Genomic DNA, 26,228 nt, shown 5'->3' on the forward strand with positions numbered 1-26,228 from the left:
TTTTGTCCATAGTTTTATTTCACCAGGAAGGCTTATAYGGTTCTGCATAAAGGTCATTGTATGTACAGCCTGAAGTACAAAGTTCCCTTTGAAAACTCCAGCACAAAGACACTGCATATTAACAACATTAAACAAAGATGTGGGTGGTATAGGGAGGAAAAAAAAAAAGATTAAAACAAAACAGCATTCTTCCTATTGGAAAAGCAGAATAAAACAAGGCACTTTCAGTAAATAAGTGAAGAATAGAGACAAGCTGTCAAAGATTCCATAAAGCTGTCCCAGAGCACTGTAACAAAATCCTGCAGTAATGAACAAGTAAAATACAAAAAGGCACTACATAATCCTCTCCTTGCAACTCCCCTTTCTCAACCAATTAGCCAACTGAACTTGGCACAATGGAGTCTTAATTATAATAAAGTGCATCTCCTGTCTTAATACGATTTGAAAAATAGGCTATAGAACATATGTAGCAATATCCCCATGTGTACAATACATTGAAACAAAAATACATTGCAACTAGATGCAACTAGATTCAATCTAGTTATGAACTGTGCAGAAAAAAATATGGCTTCTTTAYGAGTCTTTCAATTATCTCCATATAATCTAGAATATTTTTAAATGAGGCATGAATGCATTTGCAAGATGGTAAGAGGTAGTGTTCCAGGTAAAAGGCAAACTCACTGACATATTGTTACGTGGGTATATAGCGAAGGTATCCCAGATTTAAAAGTAGCATTACCGAACTAAACAAAGTATTACAGCATGCTCTCTTGGGATGTAAATACACAGTGTTTTGGGGGTCTCATTAGTTCCTTCAGCAAAAATGACCAGTTTTTGATTAAAATGTTCAACTATAATCCCATTTTGTAAGTACTTTTCTCTTGGTACTGTAAGTTTTCCTATTGCATTGCATTAAAATTTCCAGAGAAATAATCATTTTTAGAATTTAAAAACAAATTCTACACTCTTATTAAATGTAAGATGAGTCCATTTTTACTTCAACAAGCATTAATTTATGGCTATAAGAATATGAAAACACAAATACCAAACAGATGAACACATCAAATGTGTCACATCAATGGCAACATATGACATGCTAGTTAACTGTTTGCTGACACAATGTGAAGTTTTTGTCACTCCACTAGAAAAGTCAGCCAAATCACATATGTACATTATCTAAATTTTAGCTGATTTTAGCCCTTATTAGACTTAATATATTAAATATATAAAGGCTAGATAAAAACTGAAATCAAAGCAGCACTGAGTATATTTCTTACGTCAATAATTTGTAAGGATTTATGTAAACATTCACTATGTGCGTTCTTGCTCTTTGCTGTAAATTCTTTACAGCTACTATATGCTCCTACCCACAGGGTCTGTCCCAAGCATCATTTGTCAAGGTAACAGCAGCTGCTACTGATCTATTCTTCTTCATCAGCAGTATACGCTACTTCAGCGACTTCAATTTCTGGTACAGAACTTTCAGCCAAAGAGCCACTCCAGCACGCCTCGTGATTCTCTTTATCTGAGCTGCAATAACAGATCAATAAGTTTTGTCAAATGGAAACTAACATGATTCTCCACAGTAGTTTTATGTCTGAAATCCACCAAACATTTGCAAGACTTGTTCAACTTACCACTTACACCAGTGATCACATATATACTAAAATGATCTATCCTGAGGGCCTGAATGAAACATGGGATAGCTACAAATATGTGCAATAAAATGCTGAATTCCTCAGYTGTGCAGTATTTATCTAAGACCAAATATTTAAAAATGTACTTTAAGAAAAATAAAAACATACTTTATGTGAAATAAAATAGTATTTACCAGCTGTCCTCACCCAGGGTACCCTGGTCTGCTTCTACTGCAGAAGACTCCACCTCACCACTGCACTCACTTTCTTCTCCTGACATTTGACGAGTCATTTTTCCTAAAGATAAATCCCTATAACAAATAAGAACAGAGTACCACCAATCCATTTATGGCAAACATTCATCACTGAAGAGCTGTTTATTTCACTTAAAACTTAGCTATTTCTGGAAAACTATCAATCTCACTCCTATATGCCCCATTTCTTTTATTACTGCAGAGATGCAGGGTTTGAACTGGATAGCTATTGAAATAGTTTTATCTGCTCCAGCTACTCATTCCTAAACTGAATTCAGTCCTCTGGTTGCATTACAACTTAGTGGCTGTACAAAAGATTTCAAGTCCCAGAGAAGTGATTACAGTTTAGGTAAGAAATTAGAAACAGATGATCTAAGCCACACAAATCCTTCTACGTTAAAAATCAAAACACAGTCAGAAGTAGAGGAAAAGACAGAATGATAAATAATTTTTTTTTTTTAATAGTTTCTCAAGCTTCTCCATTGTAACTTTATACTCACATATAAGTTTATCAGAGCAATACATTTTTCCATTAACAATAAAAGAGACAGGTAACAAGCTTTTCCTTAACAGCAACCCAGGAGTTGTCAATCCTACTAGCCTGGCTAAAAATGAAAATATGGCCATGCAGAATTTGCAGAAAAAAACCCTTGTTTCCAAAATATTTTTCTGTGTGGAAAACTTGTTAATTTAGTGCTGAAAGCTGCTACTTCAGTTGGAAAGAAAGGTTTGTACATAAATTTGTGTTGAAAATAATCTTACTCTATTTCACTACTTTTTAATTGCTCTAAGTACTATTCTTTCCACTGTTATATTTTAAAGCATGCATTGTTAGTAATAAAATAATGATAGAGAATACTACTATTGTATTATGTTAGGGCCAAATCCAGCGAGGTACGTAGATGCCTACAAGTCTGATACCTTGCCCAATTGTTCCACTCCTACTTTATATAAATCCTAAGTACTTGGCCTCTAGATGGTAAAGGCAGAAGATGCTTAATTCCTCTTGAGCCATCAGATCAGAATTCCACTTCAAAGCCAAATTAATTTTTTTTTTTCTTTTGGTGGGTTCAACTCCCATCAGACAAACAAATTTCTTTAACAAAGTCAGAGGTTTACTCTAGCAGAAATGGAAGAGTTAAGTAACCTACTTTTACAACTGAAAATTCACAGGAATTATTTCTCATCTAGACTTCAGCTACTACTTGACTTACTTTCAATACAGTCTGGGAAACAGGGCACCCTAGTGTTAAGAAATCTATCTTCAGGGAAAGCACTAAAAAAATTCCCTTTTTCTTATTCATGCCTTCTTATTTTAATTCTAGTAACAAAGAATTTCCTACCACAATGAACACATCATAGCCAAATGYGAGTTATTTAATTTTTATTGGCTATATTAGTGTTTAAGCTATCAGTAAGAGTCATAACTTTCTTCTCAAACAGGGAAAGCAACTTTCAAACCTCATTACTTCCCTTCAGGAAAAAGTAACAAGCTGACTATGGTATTTGGATCAGAATTCRCAATAAGTCACAACAATTACATTTATATCCTTTTTCATATCTAGCCCATTTAAACTTAAACCATATACCCCAAAATGTAATTCGTTAGTCACAGGGATATGCTAGAATGAACATCCCAAATACTACTAAAATAGCTTCTAAAGGGTCCATGGGAATTTACTGCTTTCCTAAAGAAACTCCACAATGACTGACTCCGCAGATTGACTGAGTACTTCAGCATCAACTGCCCTGGGTCTGTTGCACAATTTAGTAGACAGGCACCATAAAGTTTTATTATGAAACTCCACCATTTTTTTCCTTGGATTTAAATAGATAATCTCCAATGCTATTTCAAAGCTATCTGTTGCATCATTCCAGGCACCTCAGAACAACACAGTTAAAGCCATTAATATAGATGAATAATCACTTGATCACTATACTCTATCAAAGCTTTGAGTACAGAAGAAGTTTTATAACTCAAAGGAATTTTTCTATCGCTGTCATCTCTAGTGAGGTGTTCCACCTATCCAGAATTTCAAAGGCAGAATGTTTACCATATCTTTACAAGAACTAAAAGATTAGGAAACATAACCAGTGTTATTTTAGGGGGAAAGATGGAATAACACTCAATTTGTACTAAATAACAGCTTTTTAGCCAGTACATGAGAACGATTATTGAAAATACTTCCTTGTGTGCAGCTATCATGCGGAAAACATGTTTCCAAGAACACATTCAGAGTTGGTTGTGACTATCCAGGGAAAACATGTTTGTGGAAAGAAACTCCTGAAAATTGTACAATTTCTACATACCTAATTCTTCTTTCAATAGCATCTATGTGAAGTTGTTTTTCACTTAACAATTTCTTCAGTGATTCAACCTCCCTTTGTTTTTCAAGCAGTTCTTTCTGTAGACGGTAATTTGTTTCCTCCAGAGTTTCACAGAAAGCCTAAAAGAAAGATTTAAGAATACCTTCCATTTAACTTCAGTGGATCACCTTTATTGATTTTGCTTTTAGAAATATCAAACTGTAACAGAACTGTAGCTGTTTCTCTTTGTATTGATTACCATAAAGAGCTATACAAGCTTTTAAAAAAAACAATTAGTTTTGTCCTTAATATAGCATGTCACTTTGCTTTGAACAATACATGTACTACACTGAACTGCAATGCAAATACTTTGCTGCATCCTTGACGTTTGTGTCGCTACAAAATAAACACTTTTCTCAGAAAGAGGTTCCCCTCTTTTGACATGCAGTCCCTAGTCGTGAATCTTTCTGCCTGTACAGATCAGCTGAACTTCCTCCTCCTCCTCCGCCCTCATATAAGCTTTTCTTTCACATGACTTTGAAGTCAGTTTCAAAGATGCAAGTGGCAGAGCCTCGAGCAATTTCATGATAGAGAATAAAGACTGTTCAGACAAAGTGCATGTTTTCTCCCTTATCCAGGTTAAGGATGGAAAGTAGCAGTTACATACCAATACATAGCTGTTACAAATTAACAATTATGAAGAAGACCAACAGAAAAAAATGTTTGAAAAAGTTTAATTAAATACTAAGATCACTAACTACTCCATCATGGTAGGTATTTGGTGTTACTCTGCTCATGGTGACATGTATACATAGTACATCATGATGAATTTGCGTGAGCAATCAAGACTTAATGCATAGAGCTAATGTATAATGCAATATCCATTCAATGCAGGAAATGCCAAAAGTGTTGGCATAGAGCCTGCTATTCTATTACTAGTAACAGTAAGTCTACCAACAGTAATGTGCAATTCTGATTTAATAATTTACATGTTCTTGATATATAAGAAACCCAAGCAGGTTTCTTGACTTAATTCTACATGCTATTAACAACTAATTCATGGAATATATTGAATATTAACATTTTATATGAGCTCAATAAAAATCAATGTGGTTAGGACACTGTTTTCGTAAGATCATAAAATTATCCAGAACATTAAGATTCTGTTCTTTGCTTTAATTCAAGTAAACTCATAATCAATTTCTTTAAAATGTTAAGTTTTCCTGTAACTATACAATTAAAACAAATGTAGTGTTTTTCAATCAAATATCCATTTCTATTGATTTATTTTTGACATTAATTGTGGTTTTAAAGTTAATTTGTTTTACTGACTGGGATAGCAAAATTATCTTAACTGACAGGCACTGAAGACCAATCATCAGTAAAGCCATAGCTTTATTCTCATCTACTAGAGATGAGAACACATGGCATGGAACTCATTCTTCACAACAAGCCTTTTTAGTGAAACCTAGCAATCACTCCAGCTAAGCAGTAATCTTGTTTCATCAAGCCAATTAAGTGGATATTGTAAGACTGTTCAGGGTTGCTGGTGTCCTGACCGAAAATTGACCATTAGTTTCTTAAGAATACAAGTAGTATTATTTTTACATTTAGATTTATGGATATGGACACATTTCCTTATTTACAGAATAACTAAAAATATTCAATGGGAGTTGTGAATTGTTTTATTGTTCTATATGAAAATGGAAAACAATCTTGAAAAATTCATCTCTAGTTGAAATTATGTATCAGATGAACATATAAAGAAAGTCAATGTTCAGAACTGAATGAGAAAATATCAACACATTCTAAAGAAACATGTTCTAAAGAAAGGTGAACTAAAGCAGAGAGAGACCTATCAGGGAATTGTGTGTAATGAGATATGTTGCTCCTTCAAGAGCTGGACAGCCAGAGCCTTGTACAGTTATAAAACCCAGATGGGATCTATAGTCCCATAAGTTCTGAAAGAGCAACAGAAACAGCCCAGCTGAAAGAGGAGTTACTTCTTCAGTGGATCACGAAACCCAGATGGCTGAGAAAGGACTTGTGGAAAGAATTACCAAGGAGATGACAAAAAGACTGGTGGAAAGAATTACCAAGGAGATGACAAAAAGACTGCTTTATTCAATATTTTGCCTAAATTTCTGTGGTTGATGGATGTTGCACAGTTAAGTACCAGATAGCTATTATAAATATGATACTACATACATGAAAAGGCCTAAGTAAGTTCAGTAACAGCAGGTGAAATAGAAGCAGTTTTGGGGCTCTAAAACAGAGCTCTAGGAATAAGGATATGAACTGTAGCATTTGTCCTGGAGTTGGGCATGGTTGCTAAAAAGAAATGGGTGAGGGGAGGATGGAAACGATATAACAAGGTGCATTATCTCTTGGAGACTAGAATTTTCTGACAACTATATCTGACAGTTTTACAGAAATGGTTAGTAGCCAGCACAACAGCAGCAGATCTATTTTAATAGTTTGCCTAAATTCCTATGGTGAAAGGATAACCCTGATGGGACTTCAGCACAGTATGTATGGTCAAAATCACTATGAAGAAGGAGCTTATGTTTCCTAATTAATATGAACAAATTCCTGTAATTTTATTATCATTTTAGTTCATCAACTTACAATTAAACAGTTAAGATGAAAAGTAACCATGCAGAAATCAAATGAAAGCCCATAACACACAAAACATACCAAATCCTTCAGATATACATAGTAGTGGAACCAGAGCCAAAGCACTCCCACTCACACTCAAAAGCGATAAAAATAAACCTAGTTGAACGAGCTTCACTTAACATTCACGATTTCTATAGTATTAACAATATATGCGCAGTTCCAAAACATATTTTTATTCTATAAAGCAAGAAAACTAAAGTGATCAGTTCTAGACATACTAGATATAGCTCTGCATGCCAGTGAAACACTTCTGGCAAAACAGGCTGCAGCCTATAGCATTAGCTGTCCATTTCACTCCAATGCATCTTGAAAAGCTGCTATCTTATGAGACTACTTGAATCAGTTATTTGCAAGAACACTATATGAAAATATATTCTCTTCACTAACTGAAACTGTCTGGGTTAATCATTATTTTTGGTGGTCAGAGTTAACCCTTTCATTAAATTTCATAGCACAAATTTTACTGCAAGACTGGAAGTCTAATTTGTACACATTGTGACAATGTGTCTACAAAATCTTCAAAAACTCTCCTTATTCATATTCAGAACAAAATTCTTCTACCATCAGTAGTTGTCAAAAAAAAAAAAAAAAATCACACAAATGAAAACCACCACCACTTCACCTGATGCTTGGAGAAGCAAAAGGGAAGAGACTATATCTTAGGACAAGTATCAAGTACAGTGGTCAAAGATTATCAGTGTGTACTAGTTATCAAAAGATCATGTGTCAGTTTTAGAAATACATGCATTTACAATTTTTGGGGAAAGAATGGAAACAAAAAATGTTTTATTTGCAACATTTGCACTGCTCAGCAGATTTTTACAATATTCTAACAACARCTACTGCTTTTTGCTTTTGTCATATTACATAGTACTTACCCTGCTCTCCTCTAGACTATCGAAAGGACCCGGAGGATCATCCAGACAAAGAAATTCTCTCACTGCAAGGCTTTACCAAATAAAGTAAATTAGTTAAAGTACAAAAAAAAGCAACAATACCTAAATATGATGCCAATATTTCTTCAAGGGACTTAATGAAAATTTACCCTGACATTACTCCCAAGCATTCCAAATAATTTTAACAAACTAAGTCTCAGCTATATGTGTTAACCAGGGACAGTACTTATAATCTAACTTAGAAGTTTGCAAAGGGCTCTTAAGAGTTTTAAAACAGAGGGCAATATCCAATTTAGAGTGTTTTTTTCTGAAGCTTCAGAGAAATCATTACTGCATGACAACTGAAGYAAGTTTATCACTTTGATACTGAAGATGCTTGAAAAATTCTCATGGTTTAAAAAAAAAGAAAAAAAAGAATTAGAAAGTGAATGAAAAAGTATGCTGCTAAAATTCATACACAGATCTCTTCAGGGTATATCAGCRGAACTAACCATGGGCAGTGAAAGATGTGCTTGTGTGTCTCCATTTTGTTAAGATCACAATCCATTGACATATACACAGTAAAAAAAAAAAGTTATAAAAGAAAAAACTGCCAAGGTTAATGGGCCACGGATGTACTACATGTCTTTGCTAAACATACATTTGCAACTAATGCATTCATCTTGAAATTGTGTAACAGTCGTCATGCTCCTCCAYGCTCAGTTTTGTAAAAGCCAGAAGAAGAAAGTATGTACAATCCTCTGGTTTACTCCAAAACAAGATATCTCAATTATCTCCAGTTGCGGAGATTATACAAACAATTATCTGCAAACATGCATCTGCACCCAATTTTTTGACTAAGCCTTTCCTGCTCTGTTTTATTCATTCTTCTACAAATACCCTTAAATCAGAATAATATATGCTTATTAGCAATTCTGTGCCTTGCGCTCACTACTTACAGATCTGTAAATCATCTTCTATTGCAATGAATGCACAAAAATGGAAGATGCGACTCTAAATGAATTCACTATCTTTTTCTCCTATGCAAGTCCCATGGGAAGGTGAGGACAAAAGGAAGTAGTTTTCTGCCTTCCTCTCATTCCATACATTTGAGGCAAACACTAAGTACAAACATAAGAAAAGACACTATTTTTCTCCAGCTACTAGTCTGATCAAACAGTTCAGGTTTTGCAACCAAAATGGGGAGAGACATTTTTTCAGCAAACACTTGACTGCTGATTATACCATGACTTTTAGGAAAGCTCTGATGAATATTTATCTAAAACACATGCTGTATTTCACCTTTATTTTGTCGCTGGATTTGCGTAAGCCTGTTTTCAAGTCCTTGTTGCAGACCTGAAGATACTATTTTTTTTTGGCCAATGTCTGGTCTGAATTCTTGTCTTCATCTCCATCTTCACCTCAGCAGCCTTTACATCATCCCAAAAAATTCCTTCTCCTATTATGCCAATACACTCCTTTCCCCATTTAGTCTTTGTGATAGATGTGGTCCACAGTGCAGATCTCCTCCATGCTTTCATTACGACCCTTCCTTTTTCAACCCTCTCCAACAGTGACTTACAGAAATCAATTCATGATCTGCGCAAGCCATGGCCTAAACTTCTACAATTAAAACAGTTTCTCCCAAGTACTCAAAAAACAATAAAAAATCCTGCTACTTAAAACAAAATTATCCCTCCTGTTAGCTCAGAAAGTGATGGACAGTGACAAGTCATTAAGTTAGTTAAATTATTAGGAAACATAACCCCAAACTTTACCAAACGAAAGGTTATTCAGCCATAGAAAGTAGTCTTCAAGGAAAAAGAACACTGTATTTGTTTTCCAGATTGTTTAATCTGCCTATTTGAAGTGACCCTTTTCTAACATGATGCTCAAATCCATCTTTTATAGTTGAATTGTTCTTTTCATAAAGACAAAAATTGTGCTGAATGAGCTCATGTATGGCTAACTCAGAAGAACTTGTCACATGGAAAAATTTCTGCTCATCATTTTTCTTCCATATCTTTATCCTTCGTTCACCGAGCTCGGTTCAAACGTATTTTAGAATATTTAGTTTCTACATTATGATAATAATTTTATTGTAGTGAAGTGTAATATTAAGATGATATGACATTCAGTAATGCTTGCGTGTGAAAAAAGGAATACCCAAAAGAATGAATATGCATAAATATTCAATCTACATGTATAATCATTAATTAATAGATCATACCCATTTTTTGTTCTCCCTAAAGCTGCTTGCAGAAATTTCTGTCTTTTTCTACTGTTTTGGAAACATCTTGAAACCAAGAKCTGTAGATTCAGTCTTGTATATACAGAAATCAAGAAACTTAAAGCCACAGGTCACTGCAACTTAAGAGCACCGAAAACGTGCTTAATTTCTATTACAAAAATGTTCCATTGGTGGTATAAATATTCATTTGCAACCTAGCTTTGAGAGTCTGCTTTGACCCTGTTTTCCCCTCCACATGATATATACCTCTTTTTTTCCATTTAAGAAATAGGAGAGAATTCTGTCTTAAGACTATGATAGCTCACAGAAATCTTCCACATCAAGTAGCATCATTGCTATGCACAGATCCTTCCTTTCTTCTTCGCTCCTAAGCCAGCCAACGTCCTTCTCAAGAGAGGCAGCAATGCCAGCGCACACCAGTGTTAAGAAGGGCAGCAGCTCAGGGCAGAGAAGACAGTGCTGCACACACAGGGTCTGGCTGTATGACAAGACTCAACAGCTGAGTTCCTTCCTTTCAAGCTGCTCCTTCCACAGGGTGGAGGCAGAGAAGAGCTGTCATTTATGAAGCCAGCTGATGCTTTTGTTTAGCAGGTTAAACTTCTTTCTCCCACCTCCTGGGTTATGTGGAATTTTCTTTAACATACTAAACTCTGTGGGTGGATTTCAATTTGATCTTTCACTGAATCTTCAATACAAGACAAAAGATAAATAATCCATAAACGCAGACTCTGAACTTAAGTTATCTGCATGCCATCCTATGTTTTATCTTTAAACTACTTTGTGAATCTAGTGTATATCAAGTAGATATACCAAACAATGTATGCAAAGGGTGMGTTTCCTACACACTCTCAGTATCTCAATACTAATACAGTGCATAAAGAAAAACAAAAGAGATTTCTCTACAAAGACAGGTGGGTAGTTTGGTTTTGGTGTGACCCAAGCAGTTTCGGATTTCTTTGCAAAACTGTAGAAGTAAAGGGGTGAGCTTTTGTGGCAGAAGCAAATTCAGATTCTCACACTGCTCCTGTAAGGTGCAAATATTAATTCAATAGTAACTTTTATTCTCTTATAAGCAGGTAAGAAATTCAGACAGATCAAACCTCCCTAATTTAATAATTGCATGAAGAATTCAGATTTTCATTAGATGCAAACTTACATCCTAAACTGTAAGGCTTAAAATAACTTAAATCTTAAGGCAGAGCCTTACACAGCCAAGACATAAGTTTTCTTAAAAAACAAAACACACTACAACTATCTACCTGCTTGAAAAACAAACATTTAAGCTCCCTTCTAAATCTGATTAGAAATGTATTCCAAAAGTTACTTACTAGTTTTTGCATTAGATCATGAAAGATTTTTACTGTGTTTAGTTCAATCATTTTGGACCATCATCAAGATACAAACAAGCTAGTTGAAATCCCAGGCTAGCTGCAACATTGTGAAGCTCAGCAAAAGGTCTTCAGAGACATTCACTCAGACCAGAAGTCCATCTAGCTCACTATTCTATGTCCAGCAACATGACAGTAACTGATGTTTCGAGAAGAATCCCTTTTTTGGCACACCCACCATTGTGTAATTTTAAAAACCAGTAAGTTCTTAAACTTCTCAGCCATATATTTCATCCAGATAATCATGTTTAATAGCCACTGATGGACAAACACCACAGTTGATCCCAATTTCTTTTGAAATCATTTATGTTTTTTGCCTCTAATATCTCACAACAAAGCTTTGTAACTTAGTGTGACACTTTGACTATGACTCAAACAAAAAAAATAGCGTTCTTTACTCACCTTCCCCATCTCTTTCATGATTTCACCTGCCCTGTTTAGTCATCTCTTTCCCAAGACGGAAAGATTAAATTCAGCAAAATTTTACCCGTAGGGAAGCTATTCTGCAGCTTCATCTGCCCTTGCTTGCCTTCTCTGTGCTTCTAGCATACCCTCTTCTGAAAAAGTGCTTTAGACTGTGAGAAAGTGCAATTCAGATTTCCATAGTAATAATGTAATTTTCTCTTAGCTGTCAAGTTCCTCTTGAACAATTTTTATCCTCCCTTTTGACTATTGCTGAACACTAGGCTTTTTTGGAAAACTATTTACATCAATGCTGGGTTGTAACAACTAATTAATTCTATGATTCTGTATGTATGTACTTTCTGTTATTTTGCACTTAATGACATGCAATTTAATCTGTTAGTCACTCAATATCTAGGGATCCTTCTACAATACTTCATAATCCTATTGGTCTCTCCCTTTTCCAGATCATTTCAATTATGCTGAACATCAGTGCCCAGAACTGTGATCCAGAATTCCATAGGTAATGCTCATAAACTCTCTTCAATTCTTCTCCCCTTACCTTTCAAACATTTTACATGAGCTCCCTCCTAACCATCTGTAAATTAGACTTCCCTCTGCAAAAGACATTATTGCTTTCTCAAGCACTTTTATTCATCTGTTTACCACTTCTGTTTTCCATTATAAGCAACATCAGAAGACCTGGTCTATAGTTCCCAGACTTAATACTCAAGTTCTTAAGGAAAAAAAGAAGGCGTGAAAAGTAATACTAGTCATTCTTCTAACAAACTAAGGYAAATGTGGACATCAGATGCTGTAACGCCACAGGTACTTGCTCAGCAATTTTACATTTTACTTCCTGTAAAATTCTTGAGGGAATGCCATTTGCTCTGGACAATTTCTTACTCTTCACTTTTAATGATGTTTCAATTGAAGATAGTTCCCCAAAAGAATGGGACTGGTAAAACAAACTCTCAATTCCTCTGTAATGAATGCTAGCATGAAAAAATGCATTTAGGAGTTTCGCAACAGCCTTATCTTTCCTGAATGCTCCCTTTACTTCCTGATCATCTTCTGACCTAACTCTCTAAGTTTTTCTATTTCTAATGTTGAAAAGGTAGTTAGAACTAACAGCTATGCCTCTATCAACTTGCTTCTTAAAACTTTCTTTCGGCCTATATTGATATGATGTTACGTTTCATTTGCCAGAATTATGCTCTTCTCATCTGCCAGGCTTGGAAGGATCTTCCACTTTGGTATGAAAAAATACACTGGTCAGTMAGACTTCTGCACTTGGTTACTTAATCATACTAAGATTTTTTAGACTCTTCAGTCTTCTTTGATTAGTGGTTTACATTTACTTATGTAAAGTAATCTATAAAGGTACTTCTTTTACTATTATGTCAGGTAATGCACATTATGCCAGTTTAATGCACGTTTTAAGAAGTAACTGCATAGTAGTGTAAGAGCTTCACATTACGAAAACCTAATATTGGATTGCAATATAAACTACTAATAYATCAAATCTGCTTTCAGCATACAGAAATTACGCTTTAGGAGTAAAAATGGTTTAGTCTAACATTTTAAAATTAAATATTACAGCATGCAGTTGTAGTTAACCACGCACAATTCAAAATACTGCAATACCCTTTTCTGCTTAGGTTAAAATGTAATTAATTTAATAGGACACCAAATAATGCACATAATGACTAAATGCACAACATGAACATTAACGAAATTCTATGGCCTATACTAGGAGTTTGAGTAAAAAAACCCACAACCCACAAAATTTAAATCACATACCAGTTAGCAATATCTTTATGAGCTACTAGGTTTTGGAGGAATGCTTGTAGTCCCAACTGTCGATCTTCCAAGAAGTCAGGATTATAATTATCCTTGAACCAGCGCTTTGGTGGAAGAGCCAATCGAAAGCCTGGAAACATATCTTTTAGCTGAAATAGAAACCAAAGATGAATGGAAACATACAAAAAACCATCAGCATGAAATACTGAATTTGATGAAGGCATTGAACTTTACTCAGAATTATTGGATGTCTTCATCTTCTGTTAAGTTCAAGCACTAGGTAAGTCTCACAACCATAAGTACAATCCAAATTATTGTATAAATTCTAGACTCAGTTCTACCACTTGCTGTTTTGCCTTAGGCAATCAAATGACCTCTCAAATTCACCATATACAAACAAAAGTGAAAAAGCTATGCTTTGCTACTGAATGTCTTTGAGTCAGTAAATATAAGAAAACTTTATGTAAGTAATAAGTGTTAGATGAGTAAGCATTTCGGTGATGTTTCTTCTAAAGTACTCAGGAATAAAAAGTACTATATAAATAAAATATATAAAACTCATTACAGACCTACAACACTGCAACTCATCTTTTTTTGGGGACTTTTTTTGAATCAGAATGAATTATGACAGATGCATGAAATACTTCTAGCAAAGAGCAGCTCCTCAAAGACCCAAACTATTTTATACACAGATGTGGTATAAACCTTGGTACTAACATGCAAAATTATATTCTTAGCTTACTTAAATAGCAATTAGGTATACTCAGTGTCAGAAATACCTAGAAGGTTTTTTTTTTTTTTGAATTTGGAAATGAAATATGGAATTAAATGGAGGCCTAAAATTATGTAATGATTGACTTGTCCAAGGATGCCAATTTACTTTTTTCTACTATGCATGAAGGTAACAAAACCTTAATGCTTTCATAAAAAATTTTTAGATGTGTTTTCTTAAATGGGATGTTTGATGCAAGCACAAAAAAATCTCTAAGAGGATTTACAGTGAACAAAAAAAGGTTTTACAAAAATAATGTAATTGCAATTCACACAAGAACCAGTTAATCTTTTCATGAAAACACGATCAAGCAAACTTCTGTCAGATGTACTGAATACATCTAATACATTCACATGAATGTTCCAATGACAGGGATTCCAGAATCTCCCCGCAAAAAACATTTTACTTCTCAGTGTTTACATAGCTGCTAGCAAACTTAAGCACTGTGACAATAAGATTGCTGTTTTTAACTACACTTTATGGACTCTCTGAAAAAACTCCTGGGCAACTCTTCAGCAGATTAAGTTTAAAAAAAAAAATTAAACAAAACATAACAAAACCAGATACTGTATTCCAGCTAGAATTTCACTAAACATTTTAAAGAAATAACCACCTTCGTGACTTATGTTTGTTCATAGCAGCACCATCTCATACCATGAGAAGAGTGCCTTTTAAGATCACAGTTACTGCATAGTCAATTTGTAGCCCATGGTATTATTAGTTCCTTATCTATACAATTGTTTGTCAAAGTCACCTTCTTTATTTGTGTATTTAATGTTTTCTTTAAGTATATGTAGTCTTGTTCTCAGACTGAATTTCCTGTTTTTATTAGACTATTTTTATCTTTGGTTATCCAAAGTTCCTTCACCTATTACAAAATTATCATTAACACCATACATTCAAGTATCCTCCACACTCCATAACCCCTGTTAGTTAATGAAATACTGAATGCACCTGGACCCAGAGAAGATAACAGAAGAAGACTTAATTGTAGAGAGGATGATAGATAAGGACAGCTGGGAAAGCATTTCAACCAGCTGGATTTCTGCTTAATGATGATTTCACTTGTCTGTTTATGCAGATCACATTGTTTCTTTTGTAAGGGAAGAGCATGTCTACCCACAGATTGCTCCTTTCGTGGATGAAGAGTCTGAGAAAGCTAGTTGCTGTCAGCAGATCCATTTTCAACAGCACAGTCTTGAGGAATTCCTTCTCGAGCACTCCTCAGATGCAGCAGGAAAACTATGGGTCAGACAAGCTATGCTGCCTTTGACAGCTTGCTTAGATCCAGCATTCTTCCTAGATGTCTCTCCCCTACATCATCATGTGATAGATCATGCATGTCACATGAGGGAAAGATTGCACAGCCTTAGGGAAAAATAGTTAAGTTGTTGGTTCTTAAGAATTGGCCATTTTATTATTTATTCAACAGCTTTACAGGTAGAGTAATAAACTTTAAAAAGTTCTTCTTGCACCTTTTCTCAAGATGGAAGTGCATTTTTCACACATTTCTCCAATACACTAGGTGTCCTTAAGCGACAAAACCTATGCAACTAGCCAAATGTCTGTACTGTAGCTTTTGCTCCTAATCCCTCAGATTTCATCATGTTCAACATGCTCTCAAATTAACAATTTTGTTAAAATTATGGCAAAAGACAGTAGTTTAGTCTTTGCTGTATCCTTTGCTAATTGCTTTCCATAGTTTGCTCCCAAGTAATGGACCTATATTTTCCTGTCTCCTTCTATTACTTCTGTTTCTAATGATTTATAGAACTTTATTGCTTCAGTCATCCTGTGATAGTTTGTCCTGCATCTCAGCACTTCTGCCTTACTCCTTCCAAGTTTGCGCTACTCCTTTGTGCTGACCTCTCTGTGTATTCTTTGCTTCTGATTGATTGCTTTTGATTTTGAAATCAAAAGAGGACTTCTCATGTACCCATACCGGTAACATACTTATCTTTCGTTTGCATTAGATTAGTATGCCATTGTGTTTTTATTTGTCTTCTTTCAACAGGCATGATGTTTTCATATCCTTTTTATCTCCTGGAAAGAAGTTTTTTGAATGACAAAACTCTCTAGTTTCTTGGGCTTGAATTCTACTCTTCTGACACTTAATCACTCTGCACTTAAACTCTACTTTTTTCAGAATCATATGATTCTGATGTCTTTTACTCCCATTAGTTTTTATTTTATTAGCTGCTCTGTACTAAAAATATTTCAGAAAGTAAAGGAAGTTATGTTCAAAACCTTTCCAGGATCCTATTCCTATCTATTTTGCCTTATGTATTTTCTCTGAGAGATCAGGGTAAATAAAGAACACTATTAAGTCCACCAGCTCCTTCTATTAACTAGCTAAACTGCATTCATCAGGTCTGTGTCATTTTATCTACATGTGTCCTATTGCTACACTGTCCCTATTCTTTTCTCCATTTTCAGCCATTTCCAAAGTCCAGCTCTCAGCTCAGTGTGAACTTCAGAACAAGCATATACCTAAGGCACACAACACAAGACCTGCTCTTTTCTCTCTTTACTTGGTCTTCCTGAAAAGCCATTCCCCTCTGTCAATACTCCAAACTATGATTCATGCAGCACTCAATTATTCAATTCAGTGGGCGTTTAATGGCAACTTTCTGATATCATTTCAGGGAATGAATAATCTGCCACCAATCTCAAAAAGGAGGCTGGAGAAATGAATTTATAACATAATGGATTTATACATTGTTATACATTATACCTCTTGTTTATACTGGGTTTCTAGCAAATATGGCACAGAAAATCCTAAAAGTATACATGCATGAAATTTCATTTCTAGTATTTGTCATTAGAGCACTATCAACAAGGAGCTGCAAACACTGTATCATGTCTTTTGAACCACTGATAAAAACATATAATCATTTACTCTTCAACTCTTAAAAGACAGAAATACCAGCTGCATTACTTGAAATGTGCTGTAATTCTGAAACTTAAAGAGAATTCCAGAATTGTAACAAAAGAATTGTTTAGATGTATACTAAAAGATGAAAAAAACCCCAAAAACTTTAGCCAATAATACAAAGGGGAAAAATTCCTGTTATAAATCAAGGCAAAAGTCAAACATTCATGTCAAAGATTTGATTATAGAGACTTTACTTGTAAAAATCAAAATATCTAAGTATCTAGTCTGAAAAAGTATATGTGAAGTTTTAGTTTTCCACACTACTGATAGTGATCTGATATGTCACAACTAACTTCCAAGACTCTAAAAACAAAAGATTGATCAACACAAAAAGTACTTCTGATGCTCAAAAAATTTTAGTTTCCATCAGCCTATGACCCTCAAAAGCAGATTTTGCTGCACTGAAGACAGTATACTTACACTAGTTATTTCATAGACACAATCTTTGCAAAAATGAGGAATCCTATGTGTTTCGTTCATTAATATAGTAAATGTTTTATATGCAGTAAAGAAGCAAAAGCAGAAGAAGAAGTGACAAAAACATGAAACAAAGAGAAACAAGAAATAAGAGTGAGGTAAGTTGGTTGAGAATTTACTACTGTATACTTATCTCTCACCTTGTCATTAAGCCTGGAAAAGTCAGTGTACCGTCTAAAAACCACCCAACTTTCCTCTGAACTTCTTTTTACTAGTATTTTGTACACCTGTGTGGAAAAACAAGAACATCAGAAAAAAGTGCAGAACTTCACGCTGCATTGGCTGGAAGGCTGAAATGATCCTTTATTTTTTAATGAAACAACTCACAAATAAAAAAAATCTAATTAAATCAGCAGTATTAATAAATTTCAGAATTTAAGGAAAGATTTTTTGTATTTTCCAAATATAATTAACTACCTTCTCTCTTTGGCAGGTTTGTGAAACTCCTTCCAGATTTCCCCTCTATGGAAAATCAAGTCCCTGCTACCAAAGAGACAACTGAAGTAGGTTTTACAGATCTACTTTAACTTTTGCTGAATTTCAGTTTTACTTATTAATTCTGGAGGCCAATCTGCTCTTTAGACAACAGTAGTAATCATGCAGTTACTGAGCCTTATATTATTTTAACACAGCTCATACGCCTTGGCTCACAAGAAAAAAAAAAAAAGGTGTAGGATAAAAAATAAGATTCTGCTCTGGTTCAATTTGTCTTGAACATTAGTTTTTGTCTTTCCAGGCAGAATATGAACACCCATCCACCTCTGTAGATGACTGTGTCAGAATGATTATACCAGCATTGTAAACCAGAAGTAACTGATCTTTTGAATCAGATGTAGCAAAACAACAGCACCATTCTCCAACTTAAAAGAAAATGGGTTGTTAATAATAATAATAATAATAATAAAAACCTTTTGGAGGACTGCAGTGGGAGTGTGCAAAGCAGAGTAGATTAAAAAGAGAAAGGCAAAAGTGACCGATGTTCAAATGCCTGAACCCAACAAATCTAATAAAAAACAACTTTAACTAGGAACAAACAAAGTCTAGGAAAACAGTTCTCATGTCACAACCTTACTTTTTCCAATATATAAAAAAAGAGACTTTGCAATTGCACCAAGTTACCTTTCCCAATTTACATTTTCTTTTAGGTTAAAACTAATAATCTCCAAGCAAGAAAAATATATTTCTGGAATTGTAATGATAAATAATCCCTCAGTGGGCGTTTAACCAAATTCCTTAAACATTTTCTAATAATTTTCTCATCTACAGCATAGCGAAATCTTTCATAGGGTTTCATGCTTTCACAGCCAGTTCTCTTAACGGATAAATGCATTTTTCCCGTTGCAGTCCCAGCATCTGGTAACCTCAAAGTTAGCCAACCTCTGTGCACCTGAGAGACTCAACTACTTTTCGCCTTCTTGTATTCTATAAAGTATTAAGTTGCAGAGTTATAATATCTACAGATAACTACAATATGAATCAAAAGCAAATTTTCAGCAAGCACCTCTTATCTATATTTCTAAACACAAAAGTCTTACTTGAAGCAGCAGCACCCACAGATGTCACATATTGTGGCAGAGGCAATATTTCAGTCATAAAAAAGCTATTAGCTTTTAAAATCCGTTCTGCAAGTACAACACGTGTCTGCAAAGCCAGCATTCAAATACAATTTTATTTTCTTGTATTTTTTTGCATAAATGTGGGTCCAAATATTTTACCCTTCCTGTCATACTAACTTTTAAATAACCAGGGAGCTCTATTTTATAGAAATTTCATAAAGCAGAACTGCTTGTGAAGATGGTTTGCTAGTATGCAGTTAAACACAGAACAAGAAGCTTTGGAATAGGTTTGTTGATTTACAGAGTATTCTATTAAAAGTTTTGCAAAAATATTGTTTTTTTTCCATAAGTGCATATGTAAGCAAAAAAACAAACAGCTAGCTTGGCCCTCCCTTTGAACAGTTTCCAAGTAAATATTAGTCAACTTAAAAATATTCTTCCCGAATTATGGTCAGCTTAGCAAGTCTAATGAGGAGCATAATAGTGATTTACTGGCTGAAAAAAATATGGTCAACCTGGAACAAACATTCTTCTTTTTTTTTCCCTACAAAACTAGGAAAAAAAGGTATTTTTTCCTTTTTCAGACTTGCAATTAATAAACAAAGCTCTCAAGTATTACAAAACTGACTCTCAGTTAGTTCATACAAGTTTGTGAGGGAAAACAACAAATGAATTCAACAAATTCAAGCAATTTTCAGTCAGTCTTAAATTGCCTTATTCCATAAATGCAAAATATTCAATGAAAATATGCATTAGAAACCAATTTCTAGAAGATTCAGCATCTCGCTATCATTTCCATTTGATTTATTAAAGCAGTGAAAGTTTCAAGTAATTCAAAACCTAAAAAGAAAAACAGTGAGTGGTAAGCGAACATTCCACATTAGCCAACTAATTTGAGACCAACTGCTTACAAATGCAGAAGTTTCTCAGACAAGGTTTTTTCTCCCTAAGCTTCAGCAGCTATGTACTCCAAAATACACTAATGTTTAACTGTTAAAGTTGGTACATCACAAAGCATAAGTAATTCAGATTCATATTCTTGGGAGCAATGAAATGCTACACAAACTGTATTAAAACTTTAGTAAATAAGCCTCCTTTCTGCAGCTTTTAAAAGTAACTTCAATTTCACTTCCACTGATTGTGCACCACAGCAGCAACCAACATTTCTAGCACTAATTACTCACTAGCTTTAATACATAATTGCAAGTTTATCTTTAATTAACTGCTTATGTTTTCTGTTGCTCTCTGAAACAAACACAGCAACACAAGAAGTGAATTCAGAAAGAGCAAAAAAAGCACCCAAGCATTTTAACTATGAAGAATGTTTCATTTGTACTGTAAGGCCTTATACATACAATGACTATTTTGACTCTGTATTTTAAATGCAGTTGAAGAACATCCTATAAGCATACTGGAATATGCTTTGGCATATTTTCAGACCAAACCATGTCAATACAACAATACTATTCATAGTTTTAGCTTTGAAGGTATTATTTAAAAAGAACTTTTTAAACTTACATGCAAAATTTTTTTTGGCTCTTCTATTACCRTGCATAGTGATATTAAAAACCTATGACAGGATATCGCTTTCAGATAATTAAAAAATAGCACTATTGAATTCTTTGTAAAAGAACTTGATGATTTTACTAGTATTTTAAGTGTCCTAAAGGTGTTAGCTTTCTGACATTTCTAATCTAAAAGAAAACCAGAGAACAAATGCTTGTCTACTGTTTCCTCCTTCTTACCTATTTGTTATTTTTTTAATAACTAGTACCCAACCAACTTCTATCAGTTACACAAACATTGCTTAGTTATCCCAACGAAATGTTTCAACCATATCCACAAAGCAGTATCTTATCTGTGTACGGTATATTAAAAAAAAGTCAGCTACTGTATATTTTGAGAAAAATCAATTTAAAACAGTTAAGCTAGTGTTTTGCCATGAGATACCACACATGTGACACCTCACCCTGAGGCCTCTGGAACAGAAGAGATTTCCCCTAATTAGAAGCTAAACCCAGCAATGTCAGAAGCTGTAAACAGTGTTTGTACATTGAAGTACATGTTGTGTTTCTAAATAACTTTAAAAGGTAAATATCAGGGTGTTTTGTTGCTCATTTAAAATAAAAGACTACATTTTAAGATGTTTAAGTATCCAGTTCAATTTTGCAAGGAATTGTAACTTTGTAAGGAATTTCTGGCTTTTCCAGGAGAAACGCATGATACTTGGAAGTAGAGCAAAGCATTTCTATTCTGCACACACAACTTCAGAAAAGACTGCTTCATTTCCCCCCACCTGTAAAAAGGGGAGGATACTTTCCTGCCAGATTACAGTACTTTGAAGCTAGATTGGTATTTGCAAAGTACTACAACATCCCTGAACTGCAGGTTTCATTTATGAAAGAGAACACAAAGTATATTCAATCATTATCTGAATGTCTATATAGGATGAACTGTACTATCCCCAAAACTTACAGTGAATTTTGCCCTTTCCTCCATCACCTCATAACCCAGTATAGTAGGCGTGGATGGTCGATCTTCCCAGCTCCTTGAATCTGTATTCTGCTCTATATCTTCTATGGGCTGAGAACAGTATTCTATGGATGTGTCCATACCTGTAAACTTAGTCCTAACAAGTGGACTACTACACACAGATGACGTAGAGCCAATCTGGTCAGGCACGCTCATCTTTTTAAAACTACCAACAGTAGAGTCTTCCAGCTGTCCTTTTGAGGAGCTTGAACTTGTTGATATGCTCCCAAAAGAAGAACTTCTTTGGTTTCTGTTTGTAAAGCTGGAAGATGAACTTCCAATAGGAACAGGAACATATGGTGTTGCCATCCTTCATGGGGAAAAAAAAAAAAAAAAACAACTCAGTTTCTGGTCCAGGAGTTCAAGGTTCATCCACTGGATGATCCATGCTTCCTCTTCAAGAACAGTACCTGCAGGGAGGACAGAAATATTGTCAAACCTTTTGTTTATATTAAGTGAAAACAACTGTTTTTGGAAGAAACTATACCAATATTGAGATGGTTAATATCAGTATCAATGGTTAAACACTTCCACAAGGAATTTAATATAAATATAAAATGCTGCCTTAAAATTACATCCATATAGTTTAAAGGATGTATTTTCAGGCCTTTCAGGACTCTGCCTGAATTTTCACTATTAAAATAAAAATGAAAGAAAATTAAAGTAAGATTGTGAAAGAAATTTTTTTATGATTTGTGTTATTTTATTAAAGAAGTCAGCAATTTTAAGTCTGAAAAGCTGATGTAGTTTAACTGTTTAGCATAAATGGTACAAAATTTTTTTCAGAATTATGTTTCTGTAAGATGTACAGAGCAGACTATATGAACCAAATATGCATGCAATAATATGCATGACCTGAATCAAAAGAAAACACAGTAAACTGTATTTGCAAATACATGTTCTTTCACCTGTATATATTACATATACTCACTGAAGTATGACAGATCTGTTTTCAAAGCAAGATATTTTCAAAACAACAACTTTATAACTTCATTGCATATAATACTGTAACAATGTTAACTGGGCAGATTTTATGTAGCTTTAATTGGAGCAATTAAGTTTTACAAGCACATACATCAAAAACAGTGTTGTGACAATAACTATTTTTCCATTTTGGCAGCAGATTAAAATGGAATAAAATAAGTTTTGGGGAAGAGAGATAAATAAGTTTTGACATTTTTTCTACAACAAAACCATTTCAAGTCAAAATTAATTTTTTTGTGTGTGTGCRCATTTCAAAGAAAGTAACATAAAATTAAGGTAGTCTCAAACTGCCAAAAAAGCAGCAGCATTCTATTTTAACAAAATACCAGAAGGAGGACTCACACAAGATGCAAATTAGATGCTATCTCTTTGGATTAACAGGATTTGAGTCACCACACATTTTGCCCAAGAGTACACTAACCACAAGGCTGCAGGCTGTTGTGAAATGGGAAACTGTCAATCTGATTCACATCATACAAACAATCCATCACCTACTGGAGCAAAAACTGAATGGGTTTCCTAATTGCAGTGTGATATTTTCATTCTCCTGCTTGAAATAAATATGAAATATGACTGAACACAAATAAGTAAGTAAATATGAAACGAACCCACGTCAGCAAGAAAGATCGAGAAAAGCTCTTGAGATAATTTCTTCAGTCAGGGAAAGCAGAACTTCCCAGTCCTTTGACTATATAGTAAAGTCTTCACACACTCGACACACTTAGTATGTTTGAAAGCTATGGGAACATGACCACAAGGAGAAGTTTTGAATTGGCAACGACTCCTCAAGAGCATCTCTGCCTCACTGTGGGATGAGGCTGGTCATTTAGCAGCATCCCAGGGAGTAGAAATGTCAATCTCATAAACCCCTGCTGGTTCACATTTTGCTGCTCAGGTGTGGGATTTGGACTATCCAGCAGCTCCTAGTGCAGCACGGCCCTGTGGTTAGTTATGTGACTTAACTCCACGGATCACACAGTTGAACTGCTTCAACATCACATAGTTTGAAAGAAGCTAGTCACACCTGCGCTGGAGCCAAGACACTCTCCTGTAGCTAGGCTAAGGTCTAAATCCTTTTCTTCAGCTGTATTTGAGTTATTGAAACTATTTTCTGCCTCAAATAAACCTATATCAGCCAGTAGCACACCTAAATATGAGCAGATCCGCACAGCAAAGCGGCCGGTATTGTGCATCCAACATCTACACCAGACATGCTTCAGCAGTTTTTATTTCAGACTAGTTTAATTTGCTGCCATTGACGGGATGCCTATTAACAGCTGAAGTGCATTAGGTCTATTCCCAGCAAGCATTTTCTGGTTTAGTTTCTTTTGTACACTGCAAGACTTTGTGACCCAAAGTATATTAAATGGTGATCAAAATTTGCTTCTAAACGATTTTCTTGACTCAAACTAAGATAGTAAACTTGCCCATAAAAAAGAAAAGGGGATGACACCATCAATGCACTGCTCAGATCCCCCAAAACTCTTAACAGGAATAGAAGAGTATTCTTCAACTAGTAGAAGCGTTAGGTTAAGTGAGCTAGAGGCACACTAGGTTGTTTAATATGATGTATTTTTTCAGTAAAAAGAAGCATACACGGATATTATGTAAGAATTTACCATATCATAAATACGTATATATAAATCCTTTATATGCATATAAATGCATCTTATCTGGAAATTCTGATACCTCTACAGTATATCCAAAATATTTACTCGTTATGAATTGCAACAGGGTTAAAAAAAACAACAACACACTAATACAAAATTTACAGCTTATAAATGCTAAACATTAGAAAAAGGATACAATGCTCAGATGAGGGTTACAATCTTACTGCTTAAAGCTTTTCTATGAATATAGAAGCTTACTGTCAATTCATATAACAGAAGCAGCAAACACTAATTTGATAAAACGCTTTTAGACAAGATAAGTGTTCGCATCAGTGCACAAAGGAGGGAAGTGCAAAGTCAGCTACATATCCAAACTCCAGTGCAGACCGGTCTCACATGCCATTACATTAAACCAGGAGAATCATTGCCGTAGAGCAACCTTCGAAACATGCAGATCCCTGTGCTGCCTTCTAAAAGATAAACCAACCACTGCGCTCTCTCTCATCTAAATATTTACATTCTTTATTTTTCAGAAGAAATTTGTTTCCTGTTCATAACTTGTATTTGGCTCAGTTTGATTTCCAACTGCAAGTTCAGAATGAAATGAAAAGATGAGCACATTCACTTGAAGTACTTAATTGCTAAATTTGAAACAGGATAGGATAGAGTCCCAGGAACCCTACTGTCACATGCTACAAAACAGCATGACACCAACTTCTCCTACCCGAGTGTTTACAACAGTCACCTCCCTTTCTGTGGGTGAAGCAAACAATCCATAATAAAAACMTTTTAAAAGGGTTTACCTCCAACTCTAAGCTACGGCAATTCCAAATTCTTTTAAGCTAATGGTTTTTGGGTTCATTGAAAAACATGGAAGCTATGCAATGCACGGATAACAGATTATAAATAAAACAATCCTTGTTTAACACTTCGATTGGATTCGGTAAGCTTCAGTTATGCAACACTGATCTGGTTACTTATAGATACGTCTGTTTGGACAACGAAGTCAGGCTGATTTTTATTGTTCAGGTTTTAAACGATTTACTACAATGGAATGTTTCCTTAGGAATTACTGGAACTTTTAAATTACAGCAACATTTTCGTCGTGTTAGGGTCTACAAACTTTTAAAAATAAATAAAGATCTTGCGCCAGCGTTGACCAATGTATTTCACCACGTATTTTACTTGCTTATGACTCAAAGTTACGAACCCACTTATAGCACCTAACATGCACCCACAGGGAGGCAAGTACCGCCCCAGAGTTTGTTACCGAGTGAGAAACACCGTATGCTTGTAAACCAGCTGAAAGCAACCCTCCTTCCCCCCCAAAAAACACAGTAAGAAGCGTTTATGTTTACTAGCTCTGTGATTTAATGGTCCTCAAACAGAATTAAAAGAAGGAACTCCACTTACCTCCCGCTCAGCCCCAGCAATTGGCACCCGCCTCTCACTCCGCGTTGTCACAACTGCTGCCAGAACCGCGACGAGGCGGCAGCAACCGCACGCCGCGACCTGCGGCGCCACCCTGGCGCGACGGCCCTACAGGGCCGGCAGCCGCCGCTCGCCCCGGGACACCGGGCTTCCGCCGCCGGGCTCCCGCGCCCCCCCCCGCGCACCTCGCCGTTAAGCCAGCGGCAAACAGGAGGGGCGACATCAGCCCCGCGGCACGGCGACACGCCGAAAGGCCGGGCCAGCCCGGGAAGCCCTGCCCCGCCGCACGGCCTGCTGCTCGGGCGCCCCGCGTCGCATCGCGTCGCAGCGCCAGC

The 26,228-nt window shown here is 35.4% G+C and overlaps 1 protein-coding gene across 5 annotated transcripts in view; it reads right to left on the reverse strand.

Annotated features, from left to right (window-relative positions):
• SNX16 (sorting nexin 16) overlaps positions 1-26,228 on the reverse strand; it is a 26,450-nt gene continuing 222 nt past the window's right edge. Inside the window, exons 1-8 of one of the 5 annotated variants that reach the window (XM_026081360.1) lie at positions 25,876-25,986; positions 21,812-22,178; positions 17,921-18,007; positions 13,597-13,745; positions 7,756-7,825; positions 4,202-4,338; positions 1,832-1,948; positions 1-1,530 (exon numbers count right to left, since the gene is read on the reverse strand). In XM_026081360.1, coding sequence (XP_025937145.1) covers positions 1,422-1,530; positions 1,832-1,948; positions 4,202-4,338; positions 7,756-7,825; positions 13,597-13,745; positions 17,921-18,007; positions 21,812-22,177 — 1,035 coding nt within the window. In that variant the 5' untranslated portion in view covers position 22,178; positions 25,876-25,986 and the 3' untranslated portion in view covers positions 1-1,421. Of the gene's footprint in view, positions 1,531-1,831; positions 1,949-4,201; positions 4,339-7,755; positions 7,826-13,596; positions 13,746-17,920; positions 18,008-21,811; positions 22,279-25,875; positions 25,987-26,228 lie in introns of those variants that run through there. The other 4 variants (XM_026081359.1, XM_026081361.1, XM_026081362.1 and 1 more) reach the window with 4 other exon arrangements.

This window comes from Apteryx rowi, unplaced genomic scaffold, assembly GCF_003343035.1.
Source record: "Apteryx rowi isolate R43461 unplaced genomic scaffold, aptRow1 scaffold_548, whole genome shotgun sequence".
In the NCBI taxonomy this organism is placed as follows: Eukaryota; Metazoa; Chordata; class Aves; order Apterygiformes; family Apterygidae; genus Apteryx; species Apteryx rowi.